This window comes from Festucalex cinctus, chromosome 14, assembly GCF_051991245.1.
Source record: "Festucalex cinctus isolate MCC-2025b chromosome 14, RoL_Fcin_1.0, whole genome shotgun sequence".
NCBI lineage: Eukaryota > Metazoa > Chordata > Actinopteri > Syngnathiformes > Syngnathidae > Festucalex > Festucalex cinctus.
In genome coordinates, this window is record NC_135424.1 from 10839937 (window position 1) to 10853140 (window position 13204).

Below are 13204 nucleotides of genomic sequence, written 5' to 3' on the forward strand. Positions count from 1 at the left end.
GATTTGGGTTCTGTTTGTGTGCTAAACTTTGGGTATTCATTACATCACACGTTGCATATACAGGGGTGCACATAAGCGCTACAATGTTGTGCTCTGGTTTGAGACAGTCATTACGCTTTGCTCGCTACAGTTATTGCTTGCTTTTTACATTGAAGCATGTCTGTGTTTGTGCTTCGTATATTTTACGTCAGGCAACTAGTTGGGCAGCTGAGGAGTCCTCGGAAAGACATTAAAAGGAACCCCCACTGATCTGAATATATGACTGGATAGCAGACAAGTCAAGGCTTTACATACGATCTTATACATTTTCAATATCGAAATTGAACATTTGAGACGGTACTTAGTAGAAACGGCATGATTTATGTTTTAATGTTGTTTTTTCTTTCTCTCTTTTATTTTTTTTTAAAGCAAAAAACAAAAACAAAAAAAACACTACAGCTTTAAGAAAACTGCACTCTGTATGGTGCATGACGTGATTAAAAAAAAAAAAAAGAAGAAGAAGAAACGCTTGTTACGTAACTCATTCCCACCTTAACTAAATGACAAAAATGATCTCAAACTATGTTGATCACTACACATCAATAACAGCTGCTGTTGCCATGGTGCCAACCAAGGACAAAAACATCTGCACTGTTACCAGGCCAACGGCGATGAACACACAATGCTGGCTGACAGAAACATGTTTTAGTTCCAAATAAGCACTCACACATGACATGCATGTGCTCATGCATGTCATCACTGCGGTAGGGCCGAATGACTTTGCCTGCACCCAACTTTTCTAGCACAGCAGGAGTTACACCAAAGGCCGCCAATGCCACGTACAAACTACTCGCTCACACATAGTGTTGACTTGAAAAATAGCTGACAAAAAAAGTAGAGAACGAAGAGAGGGTCAGATTTTCCTATTACGCAATAATACGCACCACTAAAGCCAAACTCTCAATGTTCCTTTTAGTGTTCTAATGTCATATTTTCAACTACTACGTACTGTGGTTGCTATGATATAAACAATATTCACATTTGCAGATTGTGATTATTGTTCTGCCTCTGCCTCGAATATCAAGCCTATTCAATAACATGATGGATTTAACTTAAATTAATAAGAAAACTATAAGGGTCACAGAATATTATTATTAATATTTTCATTACTCAGCTAATACTGTGAATTAGTTGGTTTTGTCCTACCCAAAAGCATAATATATGCAGTGAAAGGATCACACCAGTGTTCAAACAACGCCTGGCACAAAGACACACATTCAGCACATACACCACTTCCCACTTACTCAGAGAGTTTAAATGCACAGTCAACAGGTAAAAACAACCAGACGCACGCAGGCAAACACAACCTTTACCCCCTACAAAGGCAAACGTACTCTTTGTCTGGTTCGCTTGTTAACATGCTGAACCACTCAGACAACTATTCCTGTGCTGTGTGTGGACGTTTGTAGTGCCAAATGTTTTCATGCTGGTTGTGGAAGTGATTTAGAAAGAATGCAGCAGAAAGGGAGCAGCATCGCGGTTGTTAAAGCAGCAGGGTCGTACTTTAAACGAAAGCCTGTTGCTAACATGGGAAGATGCTAAGCACAAATCCTCTCCAACGGTCTGATTTGAAATATATATGGGTAAAACTGTATTTTGTAGATTTGATATGACACTACACAAGTGTATTTCAGTAATTTGGTGTCCCAAGGGGAAAAATAAATAAATAAATAAATAAAATAAATTAAAAAATCACATCTAATGTGGGCCTCAGAAAAGATTTTAAACTGATAAGAGCAATATCTCTTTTTAACACATTCACTGCCAGCCCACAAAAATGCATTATTTGACGTCTTTTTCCGTCAATGGCAGTCAATGAGTTAAGATGAGATCTAACCAAAATTGACGGATTTTTAAGCAAAATTTGCCTTAAAAAAAGAAAAAAGGAAAAAAGGATGCTGCAATATAATCACAAAATATATTGGCACATTGTGTTTAACACATTCACTGCCAGCCCAGCAAAAATGCATTATTTGACATCTTTTTCCGTCAATGGCAGTCAATGAGTTAATACAGCCTATAATCAAGACAGCCACTTGAAGCATACGGCACTGACAAGATCATTATTATTTTTCAGTGAGGACATCTGTATCTTTTCAGTAATTGCAAAACCTACATTCATTTCACATAGTTCCAACTCATAAAGGAGTCAGCTGATCTATCCGAAAACTGCTTCAATGTATTCTTTGAAATTGTGTGTGGGATTTCCTGTCTCACTTAATTTGTTCTGTGCAAGATGACACAGCTACTGTCAAAAATAGACAGTGTGTATTTAAAACGGAGCAGAGCAGATACACAATTCCCCCACCCCTAACCCCGGGAGGTACCACAGTGGTTTTGGGGAAAGCACAATCAAAGTCTACACTTGCTATTACACATCCACAATAGTAGTCAAGGCCAGTCAGAGTCACATACTGTATTTTTTTTTTTATCAAGTCGAGATGTTAGATGTTACCTGAACCTTAAGCCTCAAGATACAGTACCTAAGTTTAAAAGCACTTTGTTGTGAAAAGACTTACAAGCACAATTAATACAAAGTAATTTGCGATACAGGTAAGTTAAATATCTGCCTATTTGGGGGGTGTAGTGACACAGCCTGATTTCTTTTCAACAGATGTGCTCCCAATGTGAAAGGAGCTCTTCTTTGATACCTCCTTTGGTAAATCTGACTAAAAGTGTATATACCTTGAGACTGGTTGCTATTGGATCAGCATGCAGCCAATATAAAAACTATTAGCGTTTAGAAGCAGAATTATTTAGAAATTAAAATTAGGACTATTAATATTGAAAATAATTAGAAAACAATTGTTTTATTATCACCATCCTTATGATTATTCATTGTGTTTTATGTTCAATATTTATTAAGTGCTGAGTTGAGTTGAGCTGAGTGTTGTGAAAGTATAAAAACAGTAGAAGTAGTCCATTGCTGATAGGCCACAAAGGTCATTTGCGGTTTGATTCTCCTAACTAATTTGCAATACTTAAACTCCTATGCAGTCAATTGTTAGAATGATGGACGTTTATACGGATACTAATTTCTAGTAAAATGTAACATGGGGTAATGGCAGATGAAAAAATACCTGTAGGGCATGTGTGAAGGTGTACACCCCAGATCTTACCTGATCATCTGTGATGAGCCCAGGATGTGGTTGTGTGTTGTCATTGGTGTAGTGCAGTGGCAGACTCTGACACAGCTGCCCCAGCAGCATGGCCACTTCCTTCATGCTCCGCCAACAACACACCAGCACCATCTGGGCTGTCACCCTGTAGCCCTCACCACCTGGAGTGTGCCCACACACATGCACGTGCACACACACGCACAAAGAAAAAAAAGAGAAGTTTCATCACTTTTCTGAGATGCAGTAGGGGCACAACCAAAAAGGACAAACATTGCCCCCTTCAGGACATCCCTAACATAGCAGCTTGAAGCAACAACAATGATATGAGTCATATGACACTCGAAAATATAATACTGTGGTCGTTTAGTCAGGCCATCTTAACTGAGCATAAAGTGCACCACCCCATTGCAAAAGCCACAAAACAAATAGACGCCCACATTACCACACCAACAGTACCTTACATAATAGTAGGTGAACATATACAAGTAGTAACTAGCTGCAGTATTTCTCACATTTTGGTTACCTTATCCAGCTCCAGTAGAAAGACAAAATATTAGGAACATATCTCAGTGTCGTGCAGTGCCAGACTATACTACGATAAATAACACACTTCGACTAAGGCTGGGTATCGAGTCGGATTTCCAGAATCGATTCGATTTACAAGTGCCCGCTTCGATTCGATTCACGATTCACAACAATTTTCAATTCAGTTGAGGAATTCACACAGTAGCTATTTTAGACAGTCAAAATTACCAATGCTGCAAATAGTATAAACTTCTTACTCAAATTTAACGCATTAGTAAAAATATGAATATTTACATTAAGAACTGAATCCATTGCAGCTACACTAATAATCTGTTTTATTTAACATGGCCAAAACCCAAAACATGCTGGGTAGGTGCCCTCAAGGACTGGAGTTGGTGGCCCATGATCTAAGGTGACAACTGTGCATTTTAAAGTGATGTTAAAAGAAGTGATGGTGTTCTCATGATGCGTGTTAACTCACTGGTGTCAGGTGACATTTTGCTTGTGGTCTGAGTTTCCTCCGGATCCTCATCATCTTGTGTATCCATCTCTCTGGTGCAGGTGAAGAAATCATTGGAGTCCCTTGGCTGAATTTCATACAGGATCCTTTGCAGTCCTGTTGATGTGTCTGTTACTGTATAGAGACATACACACAATCAGTGATGGGAGGCACTACAAATAAATGGCATTACTAAATAAAACCTGATGATGACGACATCTTTTATTAATAGATGCTTCTACTACAAAGTGAAGCAGTGGCCAATAACGTGGAAGTACTGTAGACTAAGACAGTCCCATGCAACCAAAACTTTATTGTGAAGTGGGGCCATATTCAAATCTTTTTAGCAGTTTCAAAACTGTGAAGTTTAAACTTGTTTTTTTTTTTTTTGTATGGAAGTGCTCACTGAACATACTCTTAGAAGGCCACGTTCTAATTTATGGTGATTTTTTTATTTTTTTGTAACAAATGAATGCATTGCAGGAAATGTCAGAAAAAAAATGGCCACATACTTCAGCCTAGTTGTAATCAGTCACAGTGCAATCAGAAATTACCTGTGCCAACATCCATTGGGATGAGACCCTCAGGAGAAGAGCTCTGGACAATAGGAGAAACCACATCTGACAATCTGTAACATGTGGCGATGAGCTCCGACACCAGTCGCCTCCACTCCTCTGTGTGACACAAACACCTACGTGTGCACAATAAAATCAATACATTATTTGGTTTAATTAAAAAAAAAAAAAAAAAAGAGAGAGAGATTAAAGGATGTAAATGTGGCGATTGCTCTCACTCTGTGTTGAGATTCCGAAGGACCGCGGTGATGCAATGGGCTCGGCCATACAGAGGATAGGAAGCAGCCGCCTGCAAAAGGCAACACTCCGCTTTGGAGACCTCTGACTGCAGACAGCACAGCAGGAATTGAATCACTGCAGAAAGACAACATAGTGGACAATATTATGATCTCTGCCTTTTTCAGATTAAACTTTGTTATTCTTGGGCTCTAGAACACCATCTTACCAGATAAAGTGTTGCGCTCCTGAACATCAGGTGCTTGCGGCAATGAGGAGGAAAGCTGGAAGTCAAGTCCCTGCTCCTGGGCACAGTGTAGTAGCGCCTGGCTCAAATTCGGCTGGTGGAGCAGCAGGTTGAGCAGGTGGCCAGCTGTTACACTGTCAAAGGGCTTGGTGCTGGTGCTCAGATCTAGCGCAGCCTGAAGTAGACCACGCATCACGTCTGGTGCCTAAACCCGCAGACATCAATGAAACATCAGAATGTGTTTGCTTTTCTTCAGATACTTCATTACTACATTAGCAAAAACCGCAAATGGGTGTAATGATAAACATTTGAATCATCACTTTTTTTAAAGTCACTTCTTGTATATACTGTAATAGACAATACATATCCTAATGTGTAAGAAAGAAGGAGAAAACACAATGGAATGAGTCTGAAATATACTACCACACAAGGCATTAGCCCCCATACCAACCTCTAGTCCCAGTGCTGACAAAGGAAGTTTCCATAACAACGTTGTAGCCAATAGTTTGACTTCCATGAAGTTGCTTGCTACACAGTAGAGGACGTTCTGAGCATAAGTAGGAGTCACAACTTCACCAAGGGCAAACCCATCAGGCCCTGACGACAGAACATCAGCCGGACAGTTTCAGAACACTCACGTTTTTGTTGTTGTTGATTTTTGTATATATATTTTTTGAAGCCAGATGTTTTATTCTTTTCATATGGGGGACCAAAACTGCCAAAACAATAAAGAAATATATAATTTAATAAATAAATAGAGGAAAAATAAAAACAAATTAAAAATCTAATTTAAAAAAATCAAACACAAAAAAATTAAATGAAACTAAAACAACAAAAAATATAGATAAATACAAGTAAAAATACAAAAATAAAAACAAGATTCAAAAATAAATATGAATAAATGTGAAAATAAATACATTAATATAATTAAATAACGCCTGCTTAGTGTGAGTGACAATACTCCACCAACGAAAGGCAGTTTTCAATAGCGACACACTTGGGACCACCCCCTTATTTGAATAATATTTCCTTATGCATCTCATGTTGACATTGTCTACAGCATGAAATAAATAAATATGAAAGTAGAGCTTTGATTGATATTTAATTCTATTTATGTGTTTATTTTTTATTTATTTCCACATTTATTTTTATATTTATATTTGAATGTTGTTTCTTGTATCTATTTTTACTTTTATTTATGTATGGTATATACATATATATACATATCATTTTAGTTCATTTTATTTCCATTTGTATTTTTGTATTTAATTTTTTAATTATATTCATTTATATCTGTTTTTGTCACTTTTAATTATTTAATTTTTTTTAAGCAGTTTTGGTCCTCCATATTTTCACAGCTAAAGTATCTAAAATGTCACTGTTGATGTTACTGAGGAGTATGCACATACCTGCACTAAAAGTGAAGAGTTCAGCCAGTAAACCGAGCAAGTGGAGGGACATAAGACATTTAGAGAAAGAAGCTCCAGGATGCAAAACATCAAACAACTTTGAACATAACTCGTGCAGGAATTCCTGTCACACACGTGGACACAAACATCCGTACACATTATTATTTACTCTGACGATGTAGAGGAACTATGCATTGTGTCTAATCATGTACCTTATATTGACATATGATATGCTGGTCTTTGGCTCTTTGCACCTGCTCTCTCTCTTGGCTCTGTCTCTTTTGCAACAGCTGCATACTGTCCTTTACTCTGCAAAGCATCTTTGTAACCAAAGTTGACAAAGTTCAATACAGGCTGATCACAATTACCAAAACCAAGATTTCAAAATGTGACAAATTAAGAAGTATGCTCATGCTCAGTGTGGGGAAAAAAAACATGACAATTATCTGACCTTCTTGAAAAGACTGACCACTTGTTGTCTGACACTTGGTGACTGGCTGTTGAGATTGGGAAGCAAGAAGTGGTGAATGAGGTCCATTTCCTGGGAGGTCAAAACCTCAGTACTGCGGTGACTTTCACACACCAAGCCTAAAGCATCCATCCTCACCTGGAAGATATGTCACATAGATATTGCATTAATATGTTGTAAAAACTACAGGTGACTAATTGTCAATCAGATAAGAGGGATATGACACAAAGCAATGTACTCACTTGATCATGCTTATGTACGAGCGCTTGCCGAACCAGGCTGAAGGGCACCAGTTCCCCAAACAGACCCTCTGCTGGGGTCTGCATCACACCTTGAGACCTGGCTGCCCGCAGGCATGTCATTAGGGCCCCAAGTGCACCCCTGCTGCTCGTTGAATCTGTTAAGCATCAAAAAATATCTGAAATGACCATGAAGACTCACAAAGGCGAATGCCAAAACACGTAACAGAGCATTACAACAACAATTGTTGTGCATAAAAAAGAAAAAAGGTGAGTTTATTTATATTTCGTGCTATCAAAGTTAAAGCATTAACTAATTAATTAATCCCCAAAAAATTACCGCATTAATCATGTATTATTAACGCAGATTAATCACACTATTAATTTTGACAGAAGATGATCCTTTGGCCGACAGTGGATGGTTACGTTAAAGGTAGCAAGGGACGGCACGGTAGCAAATTGTGTTTGAGCAATAAACATAATTGCATGCATTAAAGTAAAGCATTTAATAAATGTTTGTGTGTGACGTTCAGAATATTTTTTCATGTCAAACTATTGGGGTCATTTTTTTCCCCATTTTTAAGGTATGCAACTGATTAGAAAAAGAGGAGGATGAGTGTGTGCAACGGATAAAAAAAATGTTGGAGGTGACCTCATTTAAATGTCAAAAGAATTAACATACATATTGGCGGGCAAAAATGTTGATAAAAAAAGCCTTTTTAATTAAAGGGATACTTGACCCATTTTCAGCAGGAAAAAGTTAATATTTTGTCTAGAATGAATTTGATAACTTCATTATTTTTCTTGTACAATTAATAACTTAAAAAACGAATGTTTCCACTTGCTGTCGACTGAAGATGACATCACCTGTGCTGAGGAAGTAGGTAACGACCAATCATGGCTCACCTGGTGTTTGGGTTTGATCAGCAAACTGAGCCATGATAGGTCGTTACCTTACCTACTTCTTCCGCACAGGTGATGTCATCTTCATTCGACAGCAAGTGAAAAAATTTGCATTTAAAGGTATTAATGTACATGAATAATAATGACGCTATCTAATTCATTCTGGACAAAATATTAGCTTATGTTGCTAAAAATGTCTCAATGAGTCAAGTATCTCTTTAAGTGAGATAAAGATTAAGATATCAGTAATCTTATTAAAAAATGTAATTGTTTGACAGCTCTAATTTATATACAAAGATGGATGGATGGATGTTCACGGTGGCATGATGGTGAATTAGTGGCTAGCGTAGGCCGTCTTGAGGCGTTTTCATGAACTCTCTGAGCTTGCATTTGGTTTCTATGGGTACTGTAGCTTCCTTTCACATGCCTAAAAGATTCTAAATTGTCTATTTTGTCAATATAAATATGAATGGTATACTTGACTGGGTACTAGTCCTGGGTGGACTCTGCCTCTCACCCAAAGTCAACTGGCATAGTTTCCTACCCACACACAACTATAATGAAGACAAGCCATATAGAAAATGGATGTACAATATGGTTAAGTCTGAGTGCTTTTACCTTTGCAGTAAGGCAGTCTGTCTTGCAATGCCTGCACCATGTGTGTCAGACTGGATGGGCTGCAGCGCAGCAATTTGGGAAGGAAATAATCCAAGATGTAAGTAGTCTCATCCACTTTTGCACTACACAGCAGCTGTAGTAAGGGCGTAACCCACATCCGGTGCCAACGCTCCATCCAGTCTTCTGCGGTGGTCAGTTTTTGGGTCGAGGCTGCAGAAAGTTCTTCTTTATGGCTGATAAAAAGCCTCTCCAGAAGGTCGCTGGCATATGGAGCCAAAGTCTGGTCACTCATCAGACCCAGGAGACATGAAGGAAGCTGTGGCTGGATCTCAAGCAGGTACCCAGCACCATAAAGATCAACAAGGCAGCTCAAAGCCCCGTATTTTCCCCGCATGTGCCAATCAAGCCGGAACAGTCTTTGAGTAAGCTCTGTGACATAGCTGTCCGGATTTGCCTCACAGGTCGAGGAAGTGGAATGTTGATGGAGGAGGAGTAGGTTGCGAAACAGGGAGCATGTCTGGTGGCGGACTCCATCTAAGGGATGCTCCCAGTGGGAGTAGATATGCTCCAGGAGGCGTCGGTGTAAATCAGAGCCTCCGTTGAGTGACTGCTGGAGGTTGAGGGAACAGAGATGCCTCTTTCCCTGCAGGCAGTCCAGGGCAGCATTGCTCCACAGCATAAGGACCCGAACTACCAGCAAAACAGTACTAGACTCTTTTATACTGCAAATAGAAGAATACACACAAACAGAAACATTAGTAACCACTACAAAGCTAAGCACAGATCTCGATTAATAGAAAATGAAAAAATAAAAATAGGGATCAAACATCCAGACAGGTTAATGTGCCTTTCGACACTTGTAAAATATGCAAGTATGGATGGATGGATGGATGGATGGATGGAGATGACACCTATGGTTTAACAGCAACATCTCCATTGCAAGGCTTCATCAACAATTTCCAATGAGGAATGAGAGAAATGAAAATGGAAAGTATTAAGTTCCCCTGTAAAAGTTCGAGTGGATTTTAGGTTGATTCTAAAATCTCTACTAAAAGCCACATATCACTAACTTTTTGTGAGTAGTGTATAATGGCAGTTTCTGTAAAGATTTGTTCACAGGCTTTGACAGTGGCAACAGCACTGATTTATTTTCTTTTTACAAAACAATTACCTGACATCTAGATCCAGAAGAGTGTTTGGGACCAACAAGAGCAGCGTTTCCCAGTGCGGGCCAGCGGGAGAACCTTTCCAGCTCAGCATGGCCAGCGCCCCGTGACACAGATACATAGAGATACCTGGCGGACGAGCATTTGCGCACAAGCTCTCACACCTCTGCTTAATCCACACGGGCGCAGTGTCCAAGCCATTCACTGAGCTACGGAGCAAACTGCACACCTGAAATGGCACAGGATAGAAGTGCATGACATTTTAAACTGAGGAATATTTTAATCATGAACAATTTTGAGTTGCCATAACACAATGACACAATCCATCAGTTCTTATATCGTTGGTTTACATACACAAAAAATTCAAATGTATACAAAAATACATTCAATCGAATATTATTTTTGTGCTGTTCCACTCATTTAAATTCAAAGAGTTTGCCCAATAAAAGTTTTAAATAAGTTGAATGTGTGTGTTAAGTTTGATAATCAGATACATTAACATTGTTAATTAGTAATTTAAACTTACCACAGATGCAACATCATCTCCAGAGCCCATCACAGTCCTGATTAATAAGACTATGGCCATGCCGGATGTACTCTGAACTGCTTGCACAATATCCTCTGGGTTCAATATAGGACGGATAGACAGAGAAAAATGTGTGACGTCAGTAAAGATAAACATTTGGCATGTATTGATTCATATTTGCATGCTTTAATATCAGTTGAGGTTTTTTTTTTTTTTTTAAATAGCAGGATCACATTTAACAATTTCTAGCCGGGAGCGCATTACCGCGTTTCTACCACTAGAGCTGGGAGCGCTCTTCTACCTTTAAAGCCGAGAGAGCCAGATATGTCATTTTGTTTTGCGTCTGACCAATTCTTGGTCTCTTAGCCGATGGAACGCATCAAAATATAAACGAGTTGTTTGTTGATTTAAAAAAATATATATTGAAGGTTTATAATAAGAAACTTATGTTTGTGTGAATGCCACAGGTTTAAGCTCTCAAATGTTTTAGGAATTATGTTTCAATCTGCTTCCGGAGCTGTGATATCAATTATTTAGTAGGCAGTGACAATATTGTTGAATTTCCAGGAGAAATTCTGGTTTTCTGGAGTGATTCTAAAGTCACCCCTAGGTTTTAGAGGCATGTTTTGCCAGGCACTTTAGGCCTTAATGGGTTAAGCATCATAGCTTCGCCACACAGACAATATGTAAAGCACATACAGCAAAGTAATAAAAATGTCTGTGAATCATTTCTACTTTTTCAAACTGAGAGTATAACTGGAAAATTTATATTGTATGGCTTACCATCGGTAATGATATTTATGTAGCAATCCAGCAGGTTATTAAGTGTGTCTTTCATTGTCTGGTGGATCGTCATGGCAGAACTTATGGAACTTTGGCATCTCTGGATGACCAGCATTGACGTTTTCACTGCTGCCAGACAGGAATGCATTAACTGGGCTTGAGCTATGTGATGGCCTGCGACACCACTTCATAAACAGCAGAGGGCGACATACACAATGGGATACATGTTAAAGAAACACAACGAAAGTTGTATATGCGATATACAGTACTGTATATGCATACCTGTTTTGCGTAAGATATTCGCGTAATCCATTGTGAAGGAACTGCAAAACTAGATAGAAGACAAAAGAGTCAATGTTGTATTGTTTTAAAAAGAAATGTTTTAATATAAATACAAAAACAAACCTTCTGGAAGTAGCTCAATGACACATCGCTCACCTGAAAATAGCATTTTCGGTAATAAAGAAATATTGTATATGACTTGAAATAAGAGGCAGCCCAAGGCATTGAGCACTTACCCAGAGGGAAGCCATCCATGCAGCCAGCAATGGCGTTCACAACATGTGAATATTGATCAGGAGTTGGATCAGACAAACAGTCTGACAGGCACTTGGATAGACAAGCTGTGGTTCGTTCTTGAAGCCAGGTTGGTACGGAACTCAAGGCACTAAGCAGGTTCACAGAGACAAAAATGTAACATAAAAGTTTAAAAACATAAGGCAAAAGAAAACAAATACTGTCAAGATAGTACTTTGGAAATAAATCCTAAAGCTCTTAACAGTTCAAAAGGAAATGGAAGCATCAGACATTAACAGTTTTATTAACGTAATTAATTAACAACCAGGAATGGCCACATGGTTATAACATCACCAAAGGATGTGTGTGTGTGTGTGGGGGGGGGGACAAAAAACATCTGATTCAGCAAGCGTGGACAGAGCTCGAGAGTATGTGGAAAATAGCATGCATGTGACTTCCTATATTAACTCCTCTTCTTAAAGAAACTCATTCAGAATATTATATTGTGAATATTATCATGCACCTGGAAATGGCACGTCGCAGGGGGTTCTTGGCCTGCAGGGAAATGTAGCCCAAGGCCAATGTCTGCAGACAAGCTTCTAAGATTTCTCCATCAGTTGGCTCTTCGAGTGCCTCCAGCAGCAAACCAGCCTGATGTAGAATGAACATTAATGTGACGAGTTAAAGTCATTTTATGTCAATGGTTATTTAAAAAAAAAAAAAAAAAAGACAGTACTGCATTGCCTTAGTATTCACCTTTTTGACCAGCTGGATCTGTTGCACAGGTTCTTTGAGCGCTATACAGGACTGCAAAGTCTTGGCGACCTGCTTGACTCCATCGTGCCCTCCATCCACTGTCAGAGATGCTGGAGGCAAACGTACACTTTTCATTAATAATGTGACAAATGTGAAAAATCTTTGGGATTAACATTGTCCGTCATTAACAACCAATGCGTAGAATGGTTTGGAACCACTTTACCTAACAGCACGTGCAGTTTCTCGTCTTCCAAAACCAAAGCCTCGACTTTGGGTGTCTTCTTTTTTACCACCATCTCACAACAGCATTCAACTCAGCAGCATTTAAAACTGTCTGTTGTTGTTGCTGCTGCTGCTGCTAGCAAGTTTTGCTAGCTATACAGCGGTAAATGTCCGTGTACTATATTAACAAGTCAAAGATACAAAAATATTACAAATTTTTTACACAACGTAAATGCTTGAATCGAGTCAAGATATAAAATAATGTAAAATAAGACGTGCATAAATGAAATCGGCACTCACCAGAGTGCCGCATGTGATACTGGTTTCTGACATTCAAGCTGCCGACATGCGTCGCTTTCCACAATACATCTTCCGGT

At 38.9% G+C, this 13204-nt stretch overlaps 1 protein-coding gene across 4 annotated transcripts in view; it reads right to left on the reverse strand.

The window, feature by feature from the left end:
- Window positions 1-13204, reverse strand: part of thada (THADA armadillo repeat containing) — a 69594-nt gene extending 56390 nt beyond the window's left edge. For 2 of the 4 annotated variants that reach the window (XM_077494462.1, XM_077494465.1), the window contains exons 1-21: window positions 13128-13204; window positions 12829-13005; window positions 12606-12715; window positions 12373-12500; window positions 11852-12000; window positions 11739-11771; window positions 11616-11664; window positions 11334-11518; window positions 10551-10645; window positions 10030-10253; window positions 8859-9580; window positions 7341-7495; window positions 7081-7236; window positions 6842-6949; window positions 6630-6753; window positions 5672-5817; window positions 5203-5425; window positions 4976-5111; window positions 4737-4873; window positions 4165-4317; window positions 3159-3319 (exon numbers count right to left, since the gene is read on the reverse strand). In XM_077494462.1, the coding sequence (XP_077350588.1) occupies window positions 3159-3319; window positions 4165-4317; window positions 4737-4873; window positions 4976-5111; window positions 5203-5425; window positions 5672-5817; window positions 6630-6753; window positions 6842-6949; window positions 7081-7236; window positions 7341-7495; window positions 8859-9580; window positions 10030-10253; window positions 10551-10645; window positions 11334-11518; window positions 11616-11664; window positions 11739-11771; window positions 11852-12000; window positions 12373-12500; window positions 12606-12715; window positions 12829-12901 (3267 nt within the window). In that variant the 5' untranslated portion in view covers window positions 12902-13005; window positions 13128-13204. Of the gene's footprint in view, window positions 1-3158; window positions 3320-4164; window positions 4318-4736; window positions 4874-4975; window positions 5112-5202; window positions 5426-5671; window positions 5818-6629; window positions 6754-6841; window positions 6950-7080; window positions 7237-7340; window positions 7496-8858; window positions 9581-10029; window positions 10254-10550; window positions 10646-11333; window positions 11519-11615; window positions 11665-11738; window positions 11772-11851; window positions 12001-12372; window positions 12501-12605; window positions 12716-12828 lie in introns of those variants that run through there. The other 2 variants (XM_077494463.1, XM_077494464.1) reach the window with 2 other exon arrangements.